This window comes from Thamnophis sirtalis, unplaced genomic scaffold (genome assembly GCF_051295495.1).
Source record: "Thamnophis sirtalis isolate CommonGarterSnake01/CBP01778 unplaced genomic scaffold, rThaSir2_p1.2 scaffold_14, whole genome shotgun sequence".
Taxonomy (NCBI): Eukaryota; Metazoa; Chordata; class Lepidosauria; order Squamata; family Natricidae; genus Thamnophis; species Thamnophis sirtalis.
Genome location: NW_028261394.1, coordinates 43,369,201 through 43,394,611, shown reverse-complemented (window position 1 = coordinate 43,394,611; position 25,411 = coordinate 43,369,201). Strand labels below are relative to the sequence as shown.

Genomic DNA, 25,411 nt, shown 5'->3' with positions numbered 1-25,411 from the left:
AAGGCAAGCGGGTTTGAATAGAGGCTTGGCCCGGTGCCAATCGCCTTTTCAAAGCGTCCCCTGTATGATTAATCGCGGTGCATTATTGATAATCACAATTATCGCAGGACACATGCGCGGTGCGCGGAGGATCGGGCTAGCTGGAGGAGGAGGAGGAGGAGGAGGAGGGAGGGGAAGAGCTAAGAGGAGGAGGAGGAGGAGGAGAGGGAAAGGGGGGGGCAGGCTGGATTTCCGTAATTTTGAGAAGATTTTTTTTTCGTAATTTTTTATTCGGCCCCAGCTGATGTTTGAGCCAGCATGTCGCGGAGGAAACAGGCGAAGCCGCAGCATTTCCAATCCGACCCCGAGCTGGCCTCGCAAGCTCCACGCAACGGTGAGGGGGCTTGGATCGGGGAGGGGAGGGGGGCGTGGGGGGGTCCCTCTCTTTGGGGGAGGAGGCCAGAAAGAAAGAGAGGTAGGGAGAGAGAGAGAGAGAGAGAGAGACCTGTCTGGTTGCCTAGGGGGGAAATTTTGGGGAGATGGATTGGGGGGTCCTGCCCAAGACATTGTCCCCCCCCTCCCCGAGGATCTCCGGTGGGCGATCTGCCTTACTTCCCAGAAGCCTGCGTCAAGCTTCCCCCCCCTCTTCAACCGCCCCCTCCCCAAATAACAATTCGCTCTGAATTTGCCCAAAGAAAGTGCAAAAGAAACTTACCTAAATCGGGGGAGGGGGCTTAGGAGAAAGGATGGAAAGACGACCCCGGGGAGGGGGGGGTCAGGGAGGGGGGGGCGGACAGCAAAACAGGGAGGAAAATAAAACGATTCTTTTTTTCCCCCCTCCTGGGTGGGTGAGAAAGTGAAGGGGACCCCGCACGAAATTGTTTCCACTGGGAAAGGTTTGGTGCCTTCTCCACGCGCGGTCCTTTCCCGGCTAGATTGGGAGAGATCTGGGCTCTCTCCTCTCCCTCTCTCTCTGTCTCTTTCTTTCTTTGCCCCCCCCCCCACCCTCCTGCTTCTCCCCACCAGCCCCCACCCCACCAACCTTGCTCTGACTGGATCCTTTTGCCGATCTGCCAAGCCGAGAGCCGGGTCTCTCACCATTCCCCATGCTGCTTCCCCCCTCTAACACACGGACCTACCACCGCGCGGCCGAGCTTGGGGAGGGCAGCAGGGGGGGGGGAGAAGCCCTTAGGGAAAAGGCGCTGCAGGATCCAGGTTTGGGGGGGAGGTGGCTGATCCTCTAGAAACCCACCACCACCACCGTCACCCCCAGGATATTTTTCTTTCTTTCTTTGCGGGGACAGAAGCGGTGCGGGCCTGACTCTCGAAAAAAAACGAGAGCTTTCTTCCCAAATCTACCCCCCACCCACCCCCCACTTGGCCTGCCTTCCCTCCTTCCCCCCTCCACCCCCCGCAAAAAAAAAGCGGCCCCTGGTAGCAAAGGCTGCGCCGGAGCGATCCCGAGTCCCCTTCGATTTTAGCGAGGAGAAAGGGAGGGAAAAACACAAACACACACACGCAGCCACCCACCCACGTTTTTTTTTTCCCCCTCCCGGCTGCGGCACGTAAAATCTATTTCGTTATTTAAAAAAGAGAGGAGGGAAAGACGAAGCGCGGCTTTTCGGCTTCCTCCCGGCGCAGATGGGTGAGTGCGATCCGTTGGCCGGCTTTTGCTGGCTTTGCGTGGCATCCACCGGCGCCGGAAAGTTTCCTAGCAGGCCATCTCTCTCTCTCTCTCCCCCTCTCCTTCCCTCCCTCCCCCCTCTCTCTCCATCCTTTCCTCTCTCCTCTCTCTTTCTCTCTCCAACTTGCGCGCAATCCTCGCTCGTCTGTCGGAAAGTTTTCCCAGCCGGCCAGCTCTCCTCCTTCCCACTGCCATCATCCCCCCCTCTCTTTTTCTTTCTCTCCCTCCCTCTTCCTTTCTCTCTCCTTCTTCTCCCTCTACCCTTTCTCTTTCTCTCCCAAACTTGCGCGCAATCTTCGCCCGGCTTTGGAGTCTGTTCTGAGGAAAAAAAAAAAGAAGGGACCCCAGATGCGCTTGGCGGGCCCCCGGCAGTCGTGGGAATCTGAGCTCCGGAGAAAGTTGCGCGAGGAATACCGAGGAGGTTTTGGGGGGGGGGGAGGGCACGCAGAGTAAAGGTGGCTTGGTTTGCTGGCAACCTGCCCCTGCTCCACGAGAGTTGGGGAGTGGCGACGTGGATCCCCCGTCGCAGATCGTCTTTTTTCCCTCCCCCGCTTTTAAAAAAAACTTTTCTCGGGTGCCGAAGTGCGTCGGCATCGGATCGCGCGTGGATGGAAAGTGGGAAGGGAGCGAAGCGGGGCAGGAGGCTAAACGGGTGAAAAGAGGCTTATTTCTGAGTGATGGGTCTGAGTGGGTCGGTGGGGGAATAAATAGAGCAGAAAAGAGGAGAAGCTGGAATTGAGACTTTCTTCTTCTTCTTCTTCTTCTTCTTCTTCTTCTTCTTCTTCTTCTTCTTCTTCTTCTTCTTCTTCTTCTTCTTCCCTTCTCCTTCTCCTCCTCCTTCTTTTTCTCCTTCTCCTTCTCTTTCTCTTTCTCTTTCTCCTCTTCCTTCTCTTTCTATTCTTCCTTCTCTTTCTCCTTCTCCTTCTTTTTCTCTATCCACGCCGATTTCACCAGCGGCTCGGAGAATCTGACCAGATTATTTTACTCCGGAGAAAGGAAAGAAAGAAAGAAAAGGGGAAAAAAGAGGCGATCTCGTTGGCTCCTAAATTGACCGTCCGTTTCTTTGTGGCTTTCTCCGTTTGTTGGTGGGTTCTGCTAATCTACCTCCGTCGTTGATTAAGGGTGCGAATAAACTTGGTAGGGTTAATAAAGAAGATTGGAGGTGACCGTGGGGGTGGTAGCGAACTCCAACTTGTTTCGGCTCCTTGGGAAGTCTCAAGGTAGAAAAGAGATGTCAAAATACAAAACCCGGCTTTTCCGAAACACTTTTTTTTCCCCTGCGCTTGGAGGAGAAACGGAATCGGGTGGATCTCCGGGCCACGCTTGGAAGTGGTTGCGTGGGATCTTCTCTCTTTCCCTTTCTCTGCAGACCTCTTTTAAATTTATTTTATTTTATTTAAAAAACAAAAAAACTTTCTTCCGCGGTCGCGGTCGCTGTCGCTTCTAGCGGTATCTAGGAAATGCCTGCGAGTTTTTAAGGTGCTGGCGGGTTGGATCTGCTTAGGCACACATACAAAGGTTAAATTGTGTTTAAACTGGGATTAGCAGTTGAGGGTGGGAGGTGAAGAGAGAGAGGGGAGAGAGAGGGGGGAGGGAGGGAGGGAGAGGGAGAGAGAGAGAGGCCTGAGTGGAAATGACAATTTCTCTTGTTTGGGATGTGTAGAAGAAAGTCTCTCCCCAGGCCACTGGGAGAAAGAAATGTGACTTTAAAACTTACTAGTATTTGTGCTAATATATTTGGAGAAATGCAGTTCTTCCTATTTATATCTGTATCTTTATATCTATATCTTTACATCTCTCTCTCTCTCTCTCTCTCTCTCTCTCTCTCTCTCTCTCTCTCTCTCTCTCTCTCTCTCTCTCTCTCTCTCATCTATCTATCTATCTATCTATCTATCTATCTATATCTATTTATCTCTATCTATCTATCTATCTTTCTTTCTATCATCTATCTATCTATTTTCTCTTTCTATCTATCTATCTATCTATCTATCTATCTATCTATCTATCTATCTATCTATCTCTAACCACACATATGCATACAAATGTACATACACAACACACTTGGGCCTCTTTTGTAAGGGGAAAATATTCCTTCCACTGTCTGAAAAATATATATATTTATAGATTTGTGCCCCAAAGCTCTGTCCTCCACAGTGCCCTTTAACATTTCGCACTCACAAACAAACAAACTAACACCCACAGAAACATTGTTGGAAAACAAGCTTCCCCCTGCACCCAACGTTTTCAGCATCCTAGCCAGCCAGAAGGATAAGGGGTGTGTGTGTGTGTGTGTGTGTGTGTGTGTGTGTTTGTGTGTGTGTGTTCCTAACTTCTCTCACACACTGCCCCTCCACTGTATCCCTCCCTCCCTCCCTCTTTATTCTTTTCATGAGGTTCAAGAGGCTTGAAAAAGTTTGAGAACTAACTCAGCCACTCAAAGATGCAAAGGAGAAAAATCAGGGGTTTTTTTTCCTTCAAGGGAAAAAAATACTATTTTTTTTTTAAATGATCAAGTCTTGTTTCAATTTTTTCCTCCAATTTTCTTCTTCTTCTTCTTTTTTAAATAAAATGACAGTTATTTTCTGCAACTTCTCAAATCCTTGGCAGACATTGGGAGACATTTTTGAGCACTTTTTTTTTGAAGAGTGGGCTAGAAGATTTCTTCTCTGTGTTCATTACTGTGTTTGTCTCTAAGCCCAGGTATAAATTTCAGTAGAATACTTGAAGTCCTGTTCCTTTGTGGAGGGCTGGTTTCTCCAAAAGGACTTGTAACAAAAGAATTCTGTGATCTTCAAACTGAGTCAAACCTCTTCTTTTGAGGAAGATCTTGGTCGCATCCCCTTTCCATCCTGAATTTCTAAAGACTTCTTTCTTTCTTTCTTTCTTTCTTTCTTTCTTTCTTTCTTTCTTTCTTTCTTTCTCTTTCTTTCTTTCTCTTTCTTTCTCTCTCTCCCTCCTCTCTTTCTTTCTCTCTCTTATTTTCTTTCCTTTTCTCTCTCTCTCTTTATTTCTTTCCTTTCTCTCTCTCTCTCTCTTTTTCTCTCTCTTTCTCTTTCTCTTTCTTTTTCTTTTTTTTCCTTTCTTTTTGCTGCTTCTGTTTAGGCCTTGCCAAGATCTTCAGTTTGTTAGCCATATCCCCCCCCCACTTTATAGTTTAATCTCTGGATCCAGGTTTGCTGTGAAGAAAAAAGTAATTTTTTATCTCTCCAGGCTTTTCCTGTTCAGTGATGTGCTGGAGGGGGAAAAAAAATCAGTTTTAATCAAAAGGCATTAATATGGAGGAAAACGACAATTCAGTTTTCTTAGTTGCTGACTTGTTCCAGTTAAATAATCCTTCCTTCCCATCTTCCTCCCTCCCTCTCTTCCTTCTCTCTTGAAAGAGCAATGAGTTGCAGAAATGTTTCCCCCTCTTTTCTTCCTCTCCCAATAACTCCACTGCCAGCAGTACATCTAGGTTACTACTGCCTTACATAGTTCGACAAAGTTGCCTGCAGGCAATGCTTTGTAATAGTGTTAACAGGATTGTAATAATAGTATACAGTGGACGAACTTTGGTGAACGCCATCTGTCAAGGCAATTTGCCTTCGCATTTGATCTATTTTTCAGGAACATGCATTTTTGGAAACTGTGTGTCCCCGACAGTCACAGTATCAAAGTGAGATTAGGAGGGGGGTAATTAAAAAGCTAACCTTGATGGCTGTAAAAAAAACAAAAACACAACCCAATATATTATTTATTACAAACAGAACGGTCTCTTCATTTGATGTTTTGGGATTTTGTTCACAATCTCCATTGCGAATCAGGTGTTTGAAAGTTTTTGGCCTGCATTGTCTTGCTCGATTGTTTTTTTTTTTCCCCCACTAGTTTGAATTAAATGTTATTGCTCAGTTGAACTATAATGGCAGTTCGATTTGATCTTTTTCTTCCTATTTTTTTTTTATTTAGTAATGTCTTTGGGGGGTAGAGGAGAAGTTGAAATTTGAAAGTATATTCAACAAGTTAGACTTTGCCAATGGCAATAGAGAATTCTGCTCTGTTGCTTTTAAAAAATATATATTAAGGTTATTATTTCATAATTACTTTCCTGGGAGGAAACCCCGATTCGAACTTACCATGAGTCAAAAATGCAGACTCCTAGAGCAATTCTCCAACTTATTGGGACTCCAGCTTCCTTTTTGAGCTGTGCTTTGCTTTTTTCCCTGCAGTTCTTTTAAAAGGGTCTGCTGCAAAAATACGTTTCCTTGCAGAATTATTCTACAAGCGTGGGAGAAAGCACAGATATCTGGAGAGCATGAGATGGAAAGAATTCCCTCTGGCTCTAGGCAAAATATTAGAAATGGTTATGATTTCATATTTTAATACCTCCATATTTTATCTGTGCGAGAATTGCCCAAGTTACAATTCTACTTTCAGTGTGGGCTTTATAATATATATATATATATATATATATATATATATATATATATATATATATATATATATATATATATATATATATATATATATATATATATATATATATATATATATATATATATATATATATATATATATATATATATATATATATATTTTAAAAAAGCTTTGTTGTAGTTCTTGTTATGATGATATATTCTTCCAAAGATGGTTGCTGCAATTAGTTGACATTTTCCATTCTTCCGTCAGAGGCATCTAAAGCAACTTGGTTTGAATATGGCAGGATTAACTTGTTTAAGGGCCCTTTGTGCTTCTACCTAGAGGTAACAAATCATTTTTAAACAACTGGGCTTTAAAAAAAAAAATAGAACATTTTTCAATGCGGAAAACTTGTCTCCGTTTCAGTTAAAAAGTTGTGTGCGTGGGGAAAAAAAAGTACTTGACATTCTCAACACATCCAAACATCCCTTATTGTTTGCCGTGGTTTGTCCTCTGCAAACTTCATTTAATTTTCGGGGGGGCGATTATCTCAAAAGGGACTGTTCTCGCAAACAGATCCTCTTTCTCTAGCTTCCCTCCCCTGGTTCCTCCACGCATACACACCCCTTCCACTATATTTACACTTCTGGCTGTTTTGTTTGATAAGTTCCTTCAAAAAAGGGTTAAAAAGTGTCCTGTACGTGTAGGAAAAGTAAAAAAAAAACAACGTCAGTGTTTTATCAGAGCCACAAATCCGACCGACTAAAGAAGGAGAAAAGGAAGAAGCAAATGGGAATCGGGGGAGATGGTGGGAATGAAAAAGGGGGAGAGAGAGAGAGAAAGAGAGAGAGAGAGAAAGAAGGAAGGAAAGAAAGAAAGAAAGAAAGAAAGAAAGAAAGAAAGAAAGAAAGAAAGAAAGAAAGAAAGAAAACAAGGGAAAAAGTGCCAGTCACCAATCTGGAGGGATTGGTCAAATTTGGCTTTTATCTTTTGCAAGTCTTCTTCTAAGGCGTGAAAGCTTTGGTAGAAACCACCACTTGGATTCTGGAACTCTGGGCTGGGTTGAGGGAAAACGGGGGTGGGTGGGAAAACTTGCCAAGGCAAACTCGACCAACTGGAGCTCGGGAGAAGTGAAGAGTTCAGATGTTTTAACCTTTGTCAGCTTCCTTCCCAGCCAAAGGTGACAAAGTTCAGATCACAATGCGCGCTTCAATCTCTCAGCTGGTGACCTCCAAAATAGACTTTTCCCAGTCACTTAGCAGGAAGTAGGCAGTTGATTTTAGCTTCGGCCTTATCAGCTCTGCTTCTTGGACTAACTCTTATTCCCTTGTTACGCCTCTGGATATCGGACCCCCAAAGAGAAGATTGACAGGCAATTGTAGCCGCTTCATGGCGGGGTGGATTGCCGTTGTTTTTTTTTTTGCACCTTTCCTTCACCAGCAGATGAGCAGGATCTGGTTTCTTGCCCCTTCGCCAATGTTTACGGAGCTGAAGTTGAGATATTAGGTCTATCTTACCGGCCCTTGGCCCACCCACCCACCCCCGATTTATTTGGTGGCCTGCCATGGTGAAACTCTTCTGAGTTTGAAAGGGGGGGGGGTGGAGAGAGAGAAAAACTGTTGCAAGTGAACCCCACCACCTAGTGTTCATTTTTCTCCCCTTCCTTCTGAAGAATGGATCCATTCTTTCTCGTTTTTTTTTTAGAAAACGAATTGCTGGCTTGGCCTGTTACTTCGTTTTGCAAACGAAATGCATTTATTGTTATTTTTGTTAATGGACCATAGTCTTAGCATATTCATTCTCCAGTAGAACCAACTTTTTCTGAGAGAGTTTAAAAAAGAATACATATATAATACATATATATATAATATAATACATATATATAATATAATATATTATATAATATATTATATAATATATAATATATTATATAATATATTATATATTATATAATATATTATATATTATATAATATATTATATTATATATATATCTTATATCTTATATATTATATTATATATATCTTATATCTTATATATTATATTATATATAATATATATAATATATATTATATATTATACATATACATTACATATACACACACACACAAATACACACACATATATGTTTGTGTGTGTGTAGTGTAATGTATGTATGTGTGTGTGTATGTATGTATGTATGTATGTATGTATGTATGTATGTATATATATATATATATATATATATATATATATATATATATATATATATATATATATATATATATATATATATATATATATATATAAATAAATAAATATATAATCTATGTATACACATACACACGATTTGGAGCATGGATATGTATGCATGTATGTATGTTTATATATGTGTATGTATGTTTATACGTATGTATGTACCCCATTTCCCTGAAAATAAGACCTCCCTGGATAATAAGCCCAATCGGGCTTTTGGGCACATGCGCTAAAATAAGCCCTCCCTGAAAATATTGCAACACAGCAGCATCCTCGAGGTGACAACGCTCACCGACTCCTGCACCTCAAAAATAATAAGAACTCCCCGAAAATAAGGTCAAGTCCTTATTTCGGGGGTGACAAAAATAAGACCCTGTCTTATTTTCGGGAAAACATGGTATACACGCACGTAAAGGACGTGGGGCATGGATATCTGTATGTACGTACGTATGTATGTATGTATGCATGTATGTATGTATGTATGTATGTACATACATACGTGTATATGTATGTATATATCAAATCCATGCCCCACCTCCTTTACGTGTGTATGTATGTATATATCAAATCCATGCCCCAACTCCTGTTCCTGTTTTTAATACAAACAATGACAAGAGCATATCGAAACTTAGGAAAAGTCCCCTTCACAATATCTTAGACCATATTGAAATCTGATTTCATGTCAAACAGAGAAGTGCCAAGTGGGAATTGTGAAGGTTCGGTTCGAAGGGGTGTGTTTTGTGTGCGTTTGTGTACATTAGAAAAGAGAGGGCGCCTGGCCTAAACCCTAACTTTGTTTTTTTCTCTCTCTCGGCGAATATATATATATAAAAAATATCTATTCTAGTAATGTGGAGGAATGAACTTCCAAAGCTGTTATTCAGGAAGCTTGGAAACTTTTAAAGACCTACCTCAAAACACCTTGATGGGGGCGTTTATTATTCCTTTTCCGAAATGGTGCGAGATAATTTTATATTTGCGTTTCTGTGGTCGGGGCCTTCTGTCTCCAAAGTCAGGCAGAACCCCCTCGTTTCCAAGGGAGAGCAATACCAAAATAGTTGGTTTTTTTTCGTTTGGTTTTTTTTGGAGTTGGCAGCAGAATTCTCGCCATTTTTAAGAGAGACCAACAGATTGGAAAAATCCTGCAGCTTATTTGGGGAATAGAGGCCTTTGCCAGCATAAAGTCTCTTGGATAATTTGCAGGGTTTTGTTTTTATTTTATTTTTTTAAAGAGAGAGAGAGAGAGAGAGAACAGGATTGTTGTAGTCCTACCTATCTTATTATTTTGCTTGGGGTTGGACAAATCGCTGCGTTTTCTGTTCCAATTGTGGGGATGGAAATTCGTTTAAACTTTTCTATCAAAAGAGACGCGACAAGATGGAAATCTCACTTGTCAGGTGACGAGGCTCCATTGTTTGGGATAACTATGTCTCCAGTTGCTAAGATTTTTTTTAAAAAAGGTCTCCCTCCCCAGGCTTTTTTTTTTAAAAAAAAAAGGCAGGGGGAGGAGAGAGAGAGAGTTACTTTAAGCTATAATGCATTACACCATTCCCAAGGCCCTAAACCGCCTTCTATGCAAATTTCACCCAAGAAGCATCTGTAAACTTTGAAAGTTATTTTTGAACCAGGGTTGAAGCTGGGGAGAATGCTCCCTGGTTTCTATCAAACCTAGAATGTGGGTCGGTTGTTATTAAGAAGTATCTTGGAATCTTTTTTAAAAATTATTTTTATTTCGAACATTGGGAAATTAAAAGGGTATGAGATTTAATTTGGGGGAAAACGAAGTCCTTTCAGGTATTCTCTTGGGGAGAAATTTTTGCAGGAATTAAAGTGGGGAGGGGGAAAGAAAACTTAGTTTGGGTTTTTTTTTAGAAAACATATACACTTATCTTTTCCTAAATAAAAGCAACAGCATTCCCTTTTCCAAAATAAATGAAATGGGGTATGTGTGAATATATCTAATGTTAGCCTTTGGGTCGTAGTTCTTGATTATTAGAGAAAGTACAGACAATTCTAGAAAAGCTGCACGCGTTCTCGGTTTGATATTTGAACCTTTTTACTTGCTTTCTAGTAAAAGAGAGAAAAAAGTTGGTAGGTGAAAATATAGGGAAAAAAACAATTTTGCAAACTAGGCAGATAAGGCAGCATTATAAAGGTGAAGAGGAGGATTTAAGGCACGTTTTGATTTTGTTTTTAGCGCAGACGTGGTATAGATTGGAAGCAAATCCATTGTTCTGCATATAATTCATCAGTTGCTTTTTCTGATTTCCCTCACTAGTTATTTAGTTTCTGAATCTGTCATTATTTGTCTAAGCACAGCTGACCAAGCAAAACCATGTTTTAAAGTGGGCTTTATGTTTTGATAAATGTGATCTGGTTGAAAAAGTATTTTTCGACTGAATGCCGAGCTTAATAGAACATGCTGACATAATAGTTTTAATGCATTTTGTTCAAAATGTGTGAATAAACAGAATGGCTTTTGTTCCTTCATAATTGGCTGGAAAAAAAAATAAAGAGAAGCCTCAACCATGAGATATGGAAATGGGAGAAGAGAAAGGAAAAATGTTTTTCACCTGACAGTGTTCAGAATGGGCTCCTCTGCTTTTTTTTCTTTTTAAACAAGCATCTAAAGAGGATGCAGCATTTAAGATTCGTTGTCAAAATGCAGTGCTTTTAAATTGAGTGTGGGTTGTGTTTTGTGCATGCTCACCCGCATATACACACAAGACTCCATTGGGTTAGGCAATAAAATGAGCACAACAATGTATTCAAATTGTTGTGTTTAATATTTTACGTCCTCTCGCCCAAATCCTAAAATTCTAATCACGTCCGTCTGCTAAGAGACCAAATGATCAAATCTTCCTACGTTAAATAGATTCCTAGTTACCAACTTCAATACACAACTTTTTTTTGTCGTCCTGTTTTCAAACTCCAGAGACAGGGTAACTTAAAAAACAAAAGTGACCGTCTGGCACCCAATGTCACAAACTATGTGCTGTTTAAAAGGAAACAGAATCGATGCCATTTTCTTTTCTTTTCTTTTTGATAAGCCCAAGGACTGTTTTGAACTTGGATTGGTTTTAACTTGTAAAAGGAAAAAGGGGAAATTGTATATTCTCTCCCTTTTTTTTTGTCTTCTCCATCCTCAGAACTTTTTAATGTTTCTCCCCCCCCCACCCACCCCCACCCGCCCCTCTCTTCGAAGATTTAATTTGGAAGTCATGGAAACTACCTATTATCTGATTTTAGTGTCGCGGGAGAACAGGAGAGGGAGGTAATCCTTGAATTAAATGGGCTTTCCCCCCCCCTTTCCCTGTCTTTCTAAGTTGACCACACGCAATCGGTACAAGAGAATATTTTGTCCTCATGCTGAGAGAACAATAGGGGACCATCCTTCCCTTGAATAAGATCAGGGAGTTTGAAGGCAGAGGAAGAATTTTCCTTTCTTTTTTTTTCTTTTTGGAGGAGGCGCGGGGGGGGGGCGGGGGGGGATAACGTTTAATTTACAAATGGATCTTGGTGATAAGAAAGCCACTGGTTGATAACAAACCTCAAATGAAAAGGGATTTCCCCCCCTACCCTCTAATGAAAGGTTTGGAGCTATCGCTTAAAGAGCTAAAAAGGAGTTTTGATAGGGTCACAGACAAGGAAGAAGATTGCTTGGCGTTATCAACCTGAACCACCCAAATTGATTTCTTATTGGTAGGGCAACATTTTCTCCTAGCTGCTCATCTTCTCCCTTTCTTTTAAACCCATTTGCTGCTCTTTGCTACACCCCCCGCCTTTCTTCTCTTAAACAGGAACGTAATATTTTTTAATGCTGTTTTTCATAGAGAGGTTATCATCTAATCTAATCTGCCTGGTGGTAAAGTGACAGGGACTTTATTGGAGCTGGCCGCTGGCATCTATTTTCAGTGCAGTTTTCAACCACGGTCTAGGTGAGGTTGGAAGGAGCATGTTGTTTTTTAAAGAAAAGAAAAACAAATGGCATTGGAAGCGAATCTTATCGATTAGGAAGGGACTGGTTTGCAAACGATGCCGTGATTCAGTAGGGCCGTCCTGTAGAAGTTTAGAAGGGCTTGTTTGGGGAAAGAAAGGCCTTTTCGTAAAGGCTTAGAGCTAACCAAATGTTTAGGCACCTGTGGAGCCAGGCCAAATGTGTTTATCAGAAAAGAAAAATTGCATTGCATAGAAGTCTGTTTTGGGGCTTTGCGGAGCAGCAATAAAATTCAAAGAACACTGCTGTCTTCAGCTAAGTGTCATGGGAAAGATTAAGCAACAAACGCTTGATTGTGAAAACACAGATATTATTCTTTTGAGTCTCTCCGTCCCTCTCTTCCATAAAGCCCCTAGAAATAACAGAAGGAACAAATGGGAAACAAGAGGTTTGCCGGGAAAACAAACAGTTGAGTTTGTGTGTTCCTGAAGAGCTCAGAAGATTGTCTTGTTGCTGTGGCCAACCTGAGGCTCTGGTGACATGTGCTCTTTTTCTTTCTTCTCTTCAGTTCCCCATCCCAAACTGTTGACTTTTGTCCATAACTGATGGAGGCTTTGAAGGACCACAGATTAGTTTCAGCGATAGGGTGATTGCCCAAGAGATTTTTGAAGGTTGAGCAAGGTTGAAAGAAACCTGGAGACTCAAATGAGTCAACAGATGGTTGGTTTTCCATTTGACGGACCGCTAGATGATAAAACCAGAATAAAACAGACAGAACAATCAGTTTCTTGCTGTGGAATTTTGATTATGCCCCATGTCTTCAATTCATGCTATTTTACATTACTGTGGATTATTTTAAAGATCCATATTCTTGAACACGAATATCAGTTTAAAGATCTACTTGTACAGTCTTAAAACTCAGCCCTGGATAAGGTTGGTGACGTTATATGTGACTCCACCTTGTGTGCATCTGGTGGTCCAAACTTGATTTTGTTCTGGGCCACTAAGATGACTTTAAAAAAAAGAAGAAAGAAATGGAAACTGTAAGGTCTACAGATTTTCTTGCCAACATTTAGCAAGTCATGTCATCCAAAGGCTAGGCGTGGCTTAAGAGAAAGAAGATGATTTTCTAGATGAAAATTTGAGATATGGTCCATAAATATCTTAATCTGATTTCATCAGATTCCTGAAATGTCCCCTTTTTCTGCCTATCATTTCATGTAGAGTAGCTTTAAGGCGTTTAATGTTGCATTTGTCACAGCGAAAACTGATATCTGATGTCCAGGCTCGAGCATTGGAACACAATCCTTTGGATTTCGCATTTCTCCAAATTGTGACACGGTAAATTTTCCACCCAGGAACTGCTCGAAAGATTTAAAATCTCTATTCCTGCAGAACTGGGACGGTATGTGCAAATATAGATGGGATTGTCATTTATTCGTAGTTGTATTCCAGTTGTGTCTCGATTCCTGGTTAAAAGACCTCAAAAGCTCCATGTTCTATTTTTCTGTGCTTATGTTTTGGAAATCAGGGCAAGAAGACAGGCGTGCCTTGGTAGAAAAATTATAATAATTATCTTATCATAGCTTGTTGTGCTGAATAGAACTGGGGGAACCCCTATCACACGTTATATGGGCATTACGTTGACCTGCAGTGGTCATGGGCACAGATGTATGAAGGCCACCATTTTTGTTGTGAACTCCTTTCCTGGTCACAAAATTGAATGTTTAAGGATCCTCTTAGAAAGCTGCAACTCATCCTATCCTATAGATTCACACTAGGGACTTCTTTGTTTTAAAGGCATTGGTAGACGAAGGGACCCTTTAGTGACGTGGAAAGAAAATGCCACAATTCTGTAACTGTCCCTTGTTAAACAGGAAAACTTTTACAGAAATGGAGGTCACGAGACGTAAATAGCAACAAATTAATTCAGCGATAGGCTGACCGGCCAAGAGGTATTTGAACAACCAAAGATGAACAAGCTTGAAGGGGACTTCAGACTCCGATGAGTTGAGTTGAGACGGTTTAAGTTTTCAATATTATTTTTCTCAAAAAGGAGAACCAAAGGGGTTTTTCCAAAGGGATAGCAATAGCAATAGCAGTTAGACTTATATACCGCTTCATAGGGCTTTCAGCCCTCTCTAAACGGTTTACAGAGTCAGCATATCGCCCCCACAGTCTGGGTCCTCATTTCACCCACCTCGGAAGGATGGAAGGCTGAGTCAACCTTGAGCCGGTGAGATTAGAACCGCTGAACTGCAGATAGCAGTCAGCTGAAGTGGCCTGCAGTACTGCACCCTAATCACTGCGCCACCTCGGCTCTCAGGGATAACTCTTGAGGAATGAGATAAACTCCGTGTCCCCTCTGGTTGGCTTCTTTTAATCCTTGTAACCTATTTATGTTTCTGTGCAATTGTTAATTTTGCTTCTTTTCTCTCTCTCTCTCTCTTTTTCTCTTTTTTTTTCCCGCCCTTGCCTTGGGTCTATAGGAGACACACAGAAGGGTCAACCCAATCGGACCCCCAAGACAAAGGATGCCCACGTCTGTGGCAGATGTTGCGCCGAGTTCTTTGAACTGACGGACCTGCTACAACACAAGAAGATCTGTACTAAAAATCAACTGGTTTTAATTGTGAACGAAAGCTCTGTATCTCCTTCGGAAGCCTTCCCTCCTAGCCCTCCGAAAGATCATCCCGATGAACGGAAGACTAACACGGATAACAACGCGGGTCAAGTTGAAGGCAGCAACGTTCCCGAGCGAGACGACAAACTTGACAAGGAAGAAACCATGGATACGGAGCCTTCTTCTTCCAGCGTTAGCAAAAGCACTAGCAGTACTTCCCAGACCGTCAACAGTACTATTGCAAGCAGTAACTGCTCCACCAAGGGTACCTCAGCTCTTACAACCTCTCTACCTCAACTGGGAGATCTGACCATGCTGGGCAATTTCTCTGTGATCAATAGCAACGTCATCATCGAGAACCTTCAGAGCACGAAAGTAGCGGTGGCCCAGTTCTCTCAGGAAGCGCGCTGCAATGGCACCACAACCCACAAGTTGGCCGTCCCTGCCCTCATGGAGCAACTCTTGGCTTTGCAGCAGCAACAGATCCATCAGCTGCAACTGATTGAACAAATCCGCCACCAAATATTACTGCTGGCGTCCCAGAATGCAGACGTGCCAACAACATCGCCGAACCCGTCGCAGAGTACAGTACGAGCATCCGCCAACCCCTTGTCGACATTAAGTTCCCATTTATCCCAACAGCTGGCTGCCGCAGCCGGATTGGCACAAAGCCTCGCCAGCCAGTCTGCCAGCATTGGTGGTCTGAAACTCCTGTCTCCTCTACAGCTACCTCAGAGCAATCCTGGCAACACTACGATTCCATCCAGTAGCGGCTCATCTCCGAGTATTAGCCTAGCTACCGCAGCGATCACGACGTCATCTTCCGACAAAGTCACTACGAACACTGGTGGTCCACCACTTGGCAACCCGGCAGGGACCGTGTCATCCTCGCCAGCTTTTGCAATAAGCAGTTTATTAAGCCCTGTATCAAATCCTCTTCTACCTCAGCCCACTTCTAGTAATAACTCTGTGTTCCCCAATCCTTTATCCAATCTCGGAACAACCGCAGAGGACTTAAGCCCGTTGTCTGCTTTGGCCCAGCAGAGGAAAAACAAGCCGCCCAATCTAGCCGCTTTCGAAACAAAAAGCAACTCGGACGAAGCCTTCTTCAAGCATAAGTGCAGGTTCTGCGCGAAGGTTTTCGGGAGCGACAGTGCCTTGCAGATCCATTTGCGTTCTCACACTGGGGAGAGGCCCTTCAAGTGCAACATCTGTGGGAACCGGTTTTCCACCAAGGGGAATTTAAAAGTCCACTTCCAACGGCATAAAGAAAAATACCCTCACATACAAATGAACCCGTATCCGGTGCCCGAGCATTTAGACAACATCCCCACCAGTACGGGGATCCCGTATGGGATGTCCATACCGCCAGAGAAACCGGTCACCAGTTGGTTGGACAACAAGCCAGTGTTATCTACTTTGACCCCGTCTGTTGGCCTGCCGCTCCCACCCACAATCCCAAGCTTGACACCGTTCATCAAAACGGAGGAGCCTCAGCCCATTCCTATCAGTCACCCTTCATCTAGTCCTCCATCTTCTGTCAAAAGCGACTCTGGCTCCATCGACCCCGCGGCGAAGAACTCTAACGGGCCTCTGGCGGACGGGGAAATGGGCGCTTTGCTGCCCTCCGGTGACAAACCCGAAGAAAGCATGCCCAGCGTTTCTTCTAGTCTGAACCACTCTGTCACCTCCCCAGCGGCAGAATCGGATTCCAGCAACGTGGTTGCTTTTACCAGTCCGCTGATGCCTCTCATGTCCGAGCAGTTTAAGGCTAAGTTTCCATTTGGAGGGCTGCTGGATGGAACGCCAGCCTCGGAGACCTCAAAGCTACAGCAACTTGTAGAAAACATCGACAAAAAGGCAAGCGACCCGAACGAGTGTCTCATATGCCACCGGGTGCTCAGCTGCCAGAGTGCTCTGAAAATGCACTACCGCACGCACACTGGCGAAAGGCCCTTCAAGTGCAAGATCTGTGGCCGGGCCTTCACTACGAAAGGCAATCTAAAGACCCACTATAGCGTCCATCGTGCCATGCCGCCCTTGAGGGTGCAACATTCCTGCCCCATCTGCCAGAAAAAGTTCACCAATGCAGTTGTGTTGCAGCAGCACATCAGGATGCACATGGGAGGCCAGATCCCGAACACGCCAGTGACAGAGAACTATCCTGAGTCCATGGAATCTGACACAGGCTCATTTGATGAGAAGACCTTTGACGACCTGGATGCCTTCTCCGATGAGAACATGGAAGACTGTCCCGATAGTAGCATAGCAGACACCCCTAAGTCGGCCGATGCCTCTCAAGATAGTTTATCGTCCTCCCCGTTGCCACCAGAGATATCAAGTATTGCTGCTTTAGAAAACCAGATGAAGATGATCAATGCAGGGCTGGCTGAGCAGCTACAAGCGAGTTTGAAATCCGTGGAGAACGGATCGGTCGAAGGGGACATTATGACAAACGATTCTTCCTCAGTTGGGGGTGATATGGAAAGTCAAAGTGCTGGAAGTCCTGCCATTTCGGAGTCTACCTCTTCCATGCAGGCCTTATCCCCATCCAACAGCACAACGGATTTCTACAAATCACCGGGCATCGACGACAAACCGCTACGGACTTTACCGAACGACTTTGCCAACGGTTGGCCCGTCGCCTTTGCCAACGGCGGTGCGTTGGACCTGACCTCGGGCAACCCGGAAAAGATGGTGAAGGAAGAGCCGCTGGGCATGTTGTTTCCTTTCCGCGACAGAGGCAAACTTAAGAACACGGCGTGCGACATTTGCGGCAAAACGTTTGCTTGTCAGAGTGCCTTGGACATTCACTACAGAAGTCATACCAAAGAGAGACCATTTATTTGCACAGTCTGCAATCGTGGCTTTTCCACAAAGGGTAATTTGAAGCAGCACATGTTGACACATCAGATGCGAGATCTACCATCACAGCTCTTTGAACCGAACTCCAACCTTGGCCCAGCTCAGAACTCTTCCACCTCCTCCTCCTCCTCCTCCGTCGTACCTGCAAACTCTCTCTCGTCGCTCATAAAGGCCGAGGTCAACGGTTTTGTACACGGGCCTCCTCAGGACCACAAAGAGACACTGCCCAGCTTGCTTCCTTCGGGACCTTTGCTCCCTTCGGCGACATCCCCGGTCTTACTTCCAACTCTGCCTCGGAGGACGCCCAAGCAGCACTTCTGCAACGCCTGTGGGAAGACTTTCTCGTCTTCCAGTGCTTTGCAAATCCACGAAAGGACCCACACAGGAGAGAAGCCTTTCGCCTGCACAATTTGTGGAAGAGCTTTCACCACCAAGGGCAACCTTAAGGTACTCTCCCTTCCTCCCTCTATCTTACAACACTATGTCCCCCCCTCCCTTTAGCTGCCCACTTGTGTTGCATCGTCCCAACAGGATTCACATTTTGCACCAAGCCATAATGGGGTTGATTTGGTATTTGGCTTCCCTTCTTGGGTAGATTTAGCCCAGGGGTGGGATTCAATTTTTTTTTTCTGTGGGTGTGGCTTGGTGAGCATGGCAGGCAAAGGATACTGTAAAATCTCCATTCCCTCTCCACTCCAGGGGAAGGATACTGTAAAATCCCCATTCCCTCTCCACTCCAGGGGAAGGATACTGCAAAATCCCCATTCCTCTCCACTCCAGGGGAAGGGTACTATACAATCCCCATTCCCTTTCCACTCAAGGGGAAGGATACTGTAAAATCTCCATTCCCTCTCCACTCCAGGGGAAGGATACTGTAAAATCCCCATTCCCTCTCCATTCCAGGGGAAGGATACTGTAAAATCCCCATTTCCTCTCCACTCCAGGGGAAGGGTACTATACAATCCCCGTTCCCTTTCCACTCAAGGGGAAGGATACTGTAAAATCTCCATTCCCTCTCCACTCCAGGGGAAGGATACTGTAAAATCCACATTCCCTCTCCACTCCAGGGGAAGGATACTATACAATCCCCGTTCCCTTTCCACTCAAGGGGAAGGATGCTGTAAAATCTCCATTCCCTCTCCACTCCAGGGGAAGGATACTATACAATCCCCGTTCCCTTTCCACTCAAGGGGAAGGATACTGTAAAATCTCCATTCCCTCTCCACTCCAGGGGAAGGATACTGTAAAATCCACATTCCCTCTCCACTCCAGGGGAAGGATACTATACAATCCCCGTTCCCTTTCCACTCAAGGGGAAGGATGCTGTAAAATCTCCATTCCCTCTCCACTCCAGGGGAAGGATACTATACAATCCCCGTTCCCTTTCCACTCAAGGGGAAGGATACTGTAAAATCTCCATTCCCTCTCCACTCCAGGGGAAGGATACTGTAAAATCCACATTCCCTCTCCACTCCAGGGGAAGGATACTATACAATCCCCGTTCCCTTTCCACTCAAGGGGAAGGATGCTGTAAAATCTCCATTCCCTCTCCACTCCAGGGGAAGGATACTATACAATCCCCGTTCCCTTTCCACTCAAGGGGAAGGATACTGTAAAATCTCCATTTCCTCTCCACTCCAGGGGAAGGATACTATACAATCCCCGTTCCCTCTCCACTCCAGGGGAAGGATACTGTAAAATCCCCATTCCTTCAGCACGATGCGTTCACTGGGCCACCATCACATGAATGTTGTATGGGATCTGGGCTGTTAATTTCTCTTGGTGATTTTTGCATGATAAATAGGACTTCTGTGCAGGCAATCCTTGACTTACAATGTTCTGCTTAGTGACCATTCAAAGTTACAACAGCACTGAAGAAGTGACTTATCTCGCTTAGCAACTGAAATTTGGGGCTCAGTTGTGGTCGTAAGTCGAGGACTGCCTGTATAACCAGTAGGGTTTGTGTGTGACTTGTGAATGGCTGTATCCATGCATTCTGAAAGCATAGTCCTAATTGGAGCCTTGATGGCCCATTCTGGTGGATGTATTCCTTCCATGCTTTTTTCTTTTTATCCAGTGATAAAATTGCAGCCAATTTTAAGTGTATAATGTTTAAGAAAACAACACAATATAATAGCAGAGTTGGAAGGGACCTTGGAGGTCTTCTAGTCCAACCCCCTGCTTAGGAAGGAAACCCTATACCGTTTCAGACAAATAGCTATCCAACATCTTAAAAACATCCAGTGTTGGAGCATTCACAACTTCTGGAGGCTAGTTATTCCACTGATTAATTGTTCTCACTGTCAGGAAATTTCTCCTCAGTTCTAAGTTGCTTCTCTCCTTGATTAGTTTCCACCCATTGCTTCTTGTCCTGCCCTCGGGTGCTTTGGAGAAAAGTTTTACTCCATAGTTTTAAACAGAGGGACCAGTTTTTTTCTTAAGTATAAATAGATTAAAGAATTTACAGCTAATGTTTGAGTTACAACCATTTTGCTCATCACGGTCAAAACCTGTGAGTTTTGAAATAATAATTCAAAATAATTCAGTAACAATTTTGAAACCTTTTTTTTGTAGCAATTGTTAAGTGAATCCCACAGTCGTTAAGTGAACCTCTGGTTTACTACAGGTGGCCTTTTTTTGTTTTTGTTTTTTGCTGCAAACTGGAAGTAAATACTGGTGTTTGGCAAAACTGTCCCAAAATATCATCACGAGACTGAAGCAGCCATAGATACATCCCAGTTGATGAACATCTGAAGGGGGCAGGGGTGTCACAGGAGTGTGGAAAGGGGATTTTGGACCGTTGCAACCTCAAATATGGGGTCATAAGTACCCCCTGTTGCCCCCTGGGTCCATCAGTATTTCTAACAGTCACTTAAGTGACTGGACGTAAATAAAAACTACTTTCACGTTTGTTTGTATGTCTGTTATGCGTGAACACATCATGCGCTTGCTGTCCTTGTGACAATATAATACAGAAATGACATGGATTTGTTTTTGGGTTTTTGGAAAAAGTTATGGGAGGAGAAGGATTAATATATTTGTAATTGTTGATGGACCAGGGTTTGATTGATTAGTTTTCTCTCCATTCTTTTCTTTTGATCCTTCTGCATATTTTTTTCCCCCCCTGATGGGGACTTCCTTTTTAACTCCTTCCTTACCCCTTTCATCTTTATTTTAAACATTATTTTTCACAATTCTGAGCTTGCCTGGGTGTTAAACAGAGAGAGGCACGTCCAATTTAGACCCGGATTGTGCTTCACAAGACCGAAATTCAAAATGTAGAGGTTCCTGTGAAATGCAGCTTCTGCCAAATGAGAAATTAGTTCTTTATTATTCTTATTTACTGTTTGTATCTGGCTGAGGCAAAGTTTTTAACGACTCTTCTAGATTTTTATCGCTGTCTCTAATTTGAAAGGCTGGTAAAGCAGCTTTTAAATGGAGTTCTGTTCTCCTGTCCATCCCATTGCTTAGCTGAGCATTCCTCCAGAAATGGTTGCAAAAAATAAATAAATAGGAAATTAAAACATACCAGTTTCAGGGTCGTTTAAAAACTGTTACGACTTTCACTTTGAATTTTTGGGGACCGCTGGCCTCCATGTATGTGACATGAGCAGCAAATAAAGACATACAGTTAGTCCTTGACTTACAACAGTTTGTTTTAACGACCATGTGAAAATTCGGACGCTGGACAACTGGTTCATATTTACGACCGTTGCAGGGATCGTGTGGTCCTCTTTTTGCGTCCTTCTTACGAGCAAATTTAATGGGGAAGCAAGGTCATACAATGCGGCATAACTCACCTAACAAACGTCTCACTTAACGACATGCGTTTTGGGCTCCTTTGTCGTCGTAAATCGAGGACTGCCTGTATTTCAATCTGTGAAAGCTTGACCTTCTTGTAAATTGGATTCTGGGCTCATTCATGGCCCTTCAAGGTCATTTCAGGACATTTTTTCTTCAACATGAAACTAAACTCAAGGTAGTAATACCTTTTGAAATTTACTCGAGTCCTGCTCAGTCATGGGCCAAATCCTGAACTTGGTTGTTGCTGTTGTTTTTAAGCAAAGTCAGTCTGTGGTGTGTATCTTAAGATCCACTGCAGATCAATTTGGGATAGGAATAGAAGATGTTGTGATGATAAGAGAACTCACTGGGGCAATAGGACAGATAAGAATCCTGCTGTCCTGTTGCTTTGAACTAGAGTTTCTTCAAATTCTTAATTGTTGATGAATAGAATTAGAATAGAATTAGAATAGAATTAGAATAGAATTAGAATAGAATTAGAATAGAATTAGAATAGAATTAGAATAGAATTAGAATAGAATTAGAATAGAATTAGAATTAGACGTGACCCGTCAAAAGCGCGGAGGACAAAATCGCGCTCGACGAAAGCGCGCATGTGACGTCATCACAGCGCGACGAAAAAAAATTAAAAATTGAAATAAAATTAAAATTAAAGCAAGCCGATTCACATAAAGGTAAGGGTTAGGTTTAGGGTTAGGGTTAGGGTTAGGTTAAGGGTTAGGGTTAGGTTTAGAGCGTTAGCGTTAGGTTTAGCGTTAGGTTAAGGGTTAGCGTTAGGTTTAGCATTACGTTAACGGTTAGGTTTAGGGTTAGATTTAGGGTTAGGTTTAGGGTTAGGTTTAGGGTTAGGTTTGGGGGGTTAGGGTAAGGTTTTAGCTTTATTTTTACATTTTTCGATCACAGCGCGATGTTTTCGTCGCGCTGTGATGACGTCAAATGCGCGCTTTCGTCGAGCGCGATTTTGTGGTGGAACCAGAATTAGAATAGGATAGGATAGGACAGGATGGTATAGCAGAGTTGGAAGGGACCTTGGAGGTCTTCTAGTCCAACCCCCTGCTCAGGCAGGAAACCCTATTCCATTTCAGACAAATGTTTGTCAAAACTCTTCTTGAAAACTACCGGTGTTGGGGCATTCACAACTTCTGGAGGCAAGTGGAAGCTAATCAAGGAGAGAAGCAACTTAGAACTGAGGAGAAATTTCCTGACAGTGAGAACAATTAATCAGTGGAATAACTTCCCTCCAGAAGTTGTAAGTGCTCCAACACTGGAAGTTTTTAAAGAAGATGTTGGATAACCATTTATCTGAAGTGGTGTAGGGTTTCCTGCCTAGGCAAGGGGTTGGACTAGAAGACCTCCAAGGTCCCTTCCAACTCTGTTATTCTATTCTGTTCTGTTCTGTTCGATTCTAGTTGTTCCACAGATTAATTGTTCTCACTGTCAGGTGATGTTGATAGGTAATGTTCTTTATTCCCAGCTTAGACCAGAGGTGGTTATCCAGATGTTGCTCAATTGCTCCCCCTCCCAGATGCTGTAGGACAGCCAATAGTGAAGAACACTTTGCTTTACAAATCCTGAACACCTGGAGGAATAATTCCCCCATGTTGGAGGCTAAACCAGGTTGAGGGAGAGAGATATGTCTGGCTCATCGAAGTGAAGACTTGAGGATGACGGGATAGCTATCTTCCAGTCCTTGAGAGACTGTCAAAGAGAAGAGAGGATTGACTTAGTCTCTAAAGGACCTCAGGACAGGACAAGGAGTAATGGGTGGAAGCTTGTTAAAGAGACATCCCACATGGAACGAATTCCTGACACTGAGAACAATTAATCAATGGAACAGCTTGCCTACTGGGAGTTGTGGGACTCCATCACTGGAGGCTTTCAAAAATAGACTGGACAATCATTTGTATCGGGATGGTATGAGGCTCCTTCAATGAGCAGGAGTAATTCTATGTTCTATGTTCTGTGTTTAGCTTAAGACCATGAGTCTCCACACTTGTCGACTTTAAGACTTATAGACATCAATTCCCAGAATTCCTCAGCCAACAGACTTCAACTCCCAGAATCCCATGCTGGCGGAGGAATTCTGAGCGTGGAAGTCCCCAAATTGCCAAATTTGGAGACTCTAAGACATAGACCACAAAACTCAAGAGAGAGGTTACCGCCTTCAGGAGTATCTTGACCCTACCTCACAGCCGCTGCTAACCTGTGTCTCTTTCAGGTGCACATGGGGACGCACATGTGGAACAGCACCCCCGCCAGGCGAGGCAGACGGCTCTCCGTGGACGGGCCCATGACTTTCCTCGGAGGCAACCCCGTCAAATTCCCAGACATGTTTCCAAAAGATTTGGCCGCGAGGTCGGGAAACGGTGACGCTTCCAGCTTCTGGAACCAATACGCCGCGGCCCTCTCCAACGGTTTGGCCATGAAGACCAACGAGATCTCAGTCATCCAGAACGGGGGGATCGCCCCCGTTCCCGGGAGCCTGGGCAATGGCAGCAGCTCCCCACTTAGCGGTTTGACCGGCAGCCTGGAGAAATTCCAGGATTCGGAACCTAACGCGCCTCTAGCGGGCCTGGAGAGGATGGCAGGCAGCGAAAACGGGACCAGCTTCCGGCTCACCCGCTTCGTGGAGGACAGCAAAGAGATTGTAACGAGTTAGGACAAAAAAAAGGTTGTGGATACTTTTGTGCAGTTTGTTGCAATTGAAAGTGGGTTGGGGAGGGGGTTGTGTTGCGGGGTGTTTCCCCTCCCCTGTTTGTTTTCGTTTTGTTTTGGCAAATCCACGGCACAGAAACATTAAAGACACATCCTTTTTGTACCCGTTCCGACATCTTTAGAGTTCTAAAAAAAACAAAACAGTTTATTTATTAGTGATAATAACTTTCTTTGTTTATTTGTTTGTTCTTGGCTTTGCAGGGATATGCAAGCGTTAAGTTCTGTAATACTAATTGACTAGAGTGCTGTAACATTTATGGCAACACAAGTCTGTTTTTGGCCAGGCGGCCCCCCCTCGTCCTGGCTTTTTTAATTTATTTCTCTCCTTCCAAGTTTTAACCTTAAAAACGTTTTGGTGGTTTGTGCGGTTGTGCCTCCCTGCCCTTTCCACCACACTTTCACTCCTCCCGCGCGTGTAAACACAAACAAACGAAACGTACCTGCGTGTGCCCCCCTTCGATCCGGACGGAAACGTTTGTTGGCAAAGAAGTTGCTTTAATTGCACAACCAGCTCTGCGCCCTGGATTGGAAAAAAAAAAAAAAAGGACCACGTTAAAAAATATCGAAGGAGGCGTATTCCTTCGCCGTGGGCTCAATTTGTGTTTTTCGTTGGTTTGGTTGGAAATTTCCTTTTTTTTTTTTTTTACTCGACGGTGAATTCAATTGGCTACGATTATGATTAGGTAGATTTCTTTCGTCCCCTTTAGAAATGGTCCTCCATTTTTCTTTTTCTTTTTTTTTTGGTATTGTGCTTTTTTACTGGAGTCGTCTTAGATGTCCGTTTGTTTCTGTACTGTAAACGAGCACGAGATGATTAGCGAAAAAACCCCACAGTATTGTTTTGATAGTTCGAAACCCTCTGCCTTGTAGGTATATTATTAAAAAAAAAAAAAGTACTGGACTTTTGTGCTGCTAAGATTATCTCAAACCACACCTTCCATGGACAACTTAAGATGCTCTTGTACATACGGTGAGAAATATCAAGCTCATTAAAAACAAAATGTACATATCTACTCAGCGAGATCGACGTCTTGACTAAGGGAATTAACTGCAGTGTTGTTTATTTTGTATTGGGTACGACAGGAAAACAAAACAAAAATCTCTTTGGACTGTGATATGCACTTTCTTGGAAAGAAAAGAAACAAGTCCAGTTACTTTATCCTTTAATACTTACT

At 43.5% G+C, this 25,411-nt stretch overlaps 1 protein-coding gene across 2 annotated transcripts; it reads left to right on the top strand.

Annotated features, from left to right (window-relative positions):
• The first annotated feature begins 189 nt into the window (after positions 1 to 189).
• Positions 190 to 24,339, top strand: SALL1 (spalt like transcription factor 1). 2 transcript variants are annotated; one of them, XM_014056047.2, is made up of 3 exons: positions 190 to 373; positions 14,719 to 18,164; positions 23,740 to 24,339. In XM_014056047.2, exons 1-3 carry the CDS (start codon positions 298 to 300, stop codon positions 24,178 to 24,180), a joined length of 3,963 nt encoding a protein of 1,320 aa, XP_013911522.2. In that variant the 5' UTR covers positions 190 to 297; the 3' UTR covers positions 24,181 to 24,339. The 2 variants fall into 2 exon arrangements, with proteins under 2 accessions (XP_013911522.2, XP_013911523.2); XM_014056048.2 differs by lacking the exon at positions 190 to 373 and adding an exon at positions 13,201 to 14,238.
• Positions 24,340 to 25,411: the final 1,072 nt, after the last annotated feature.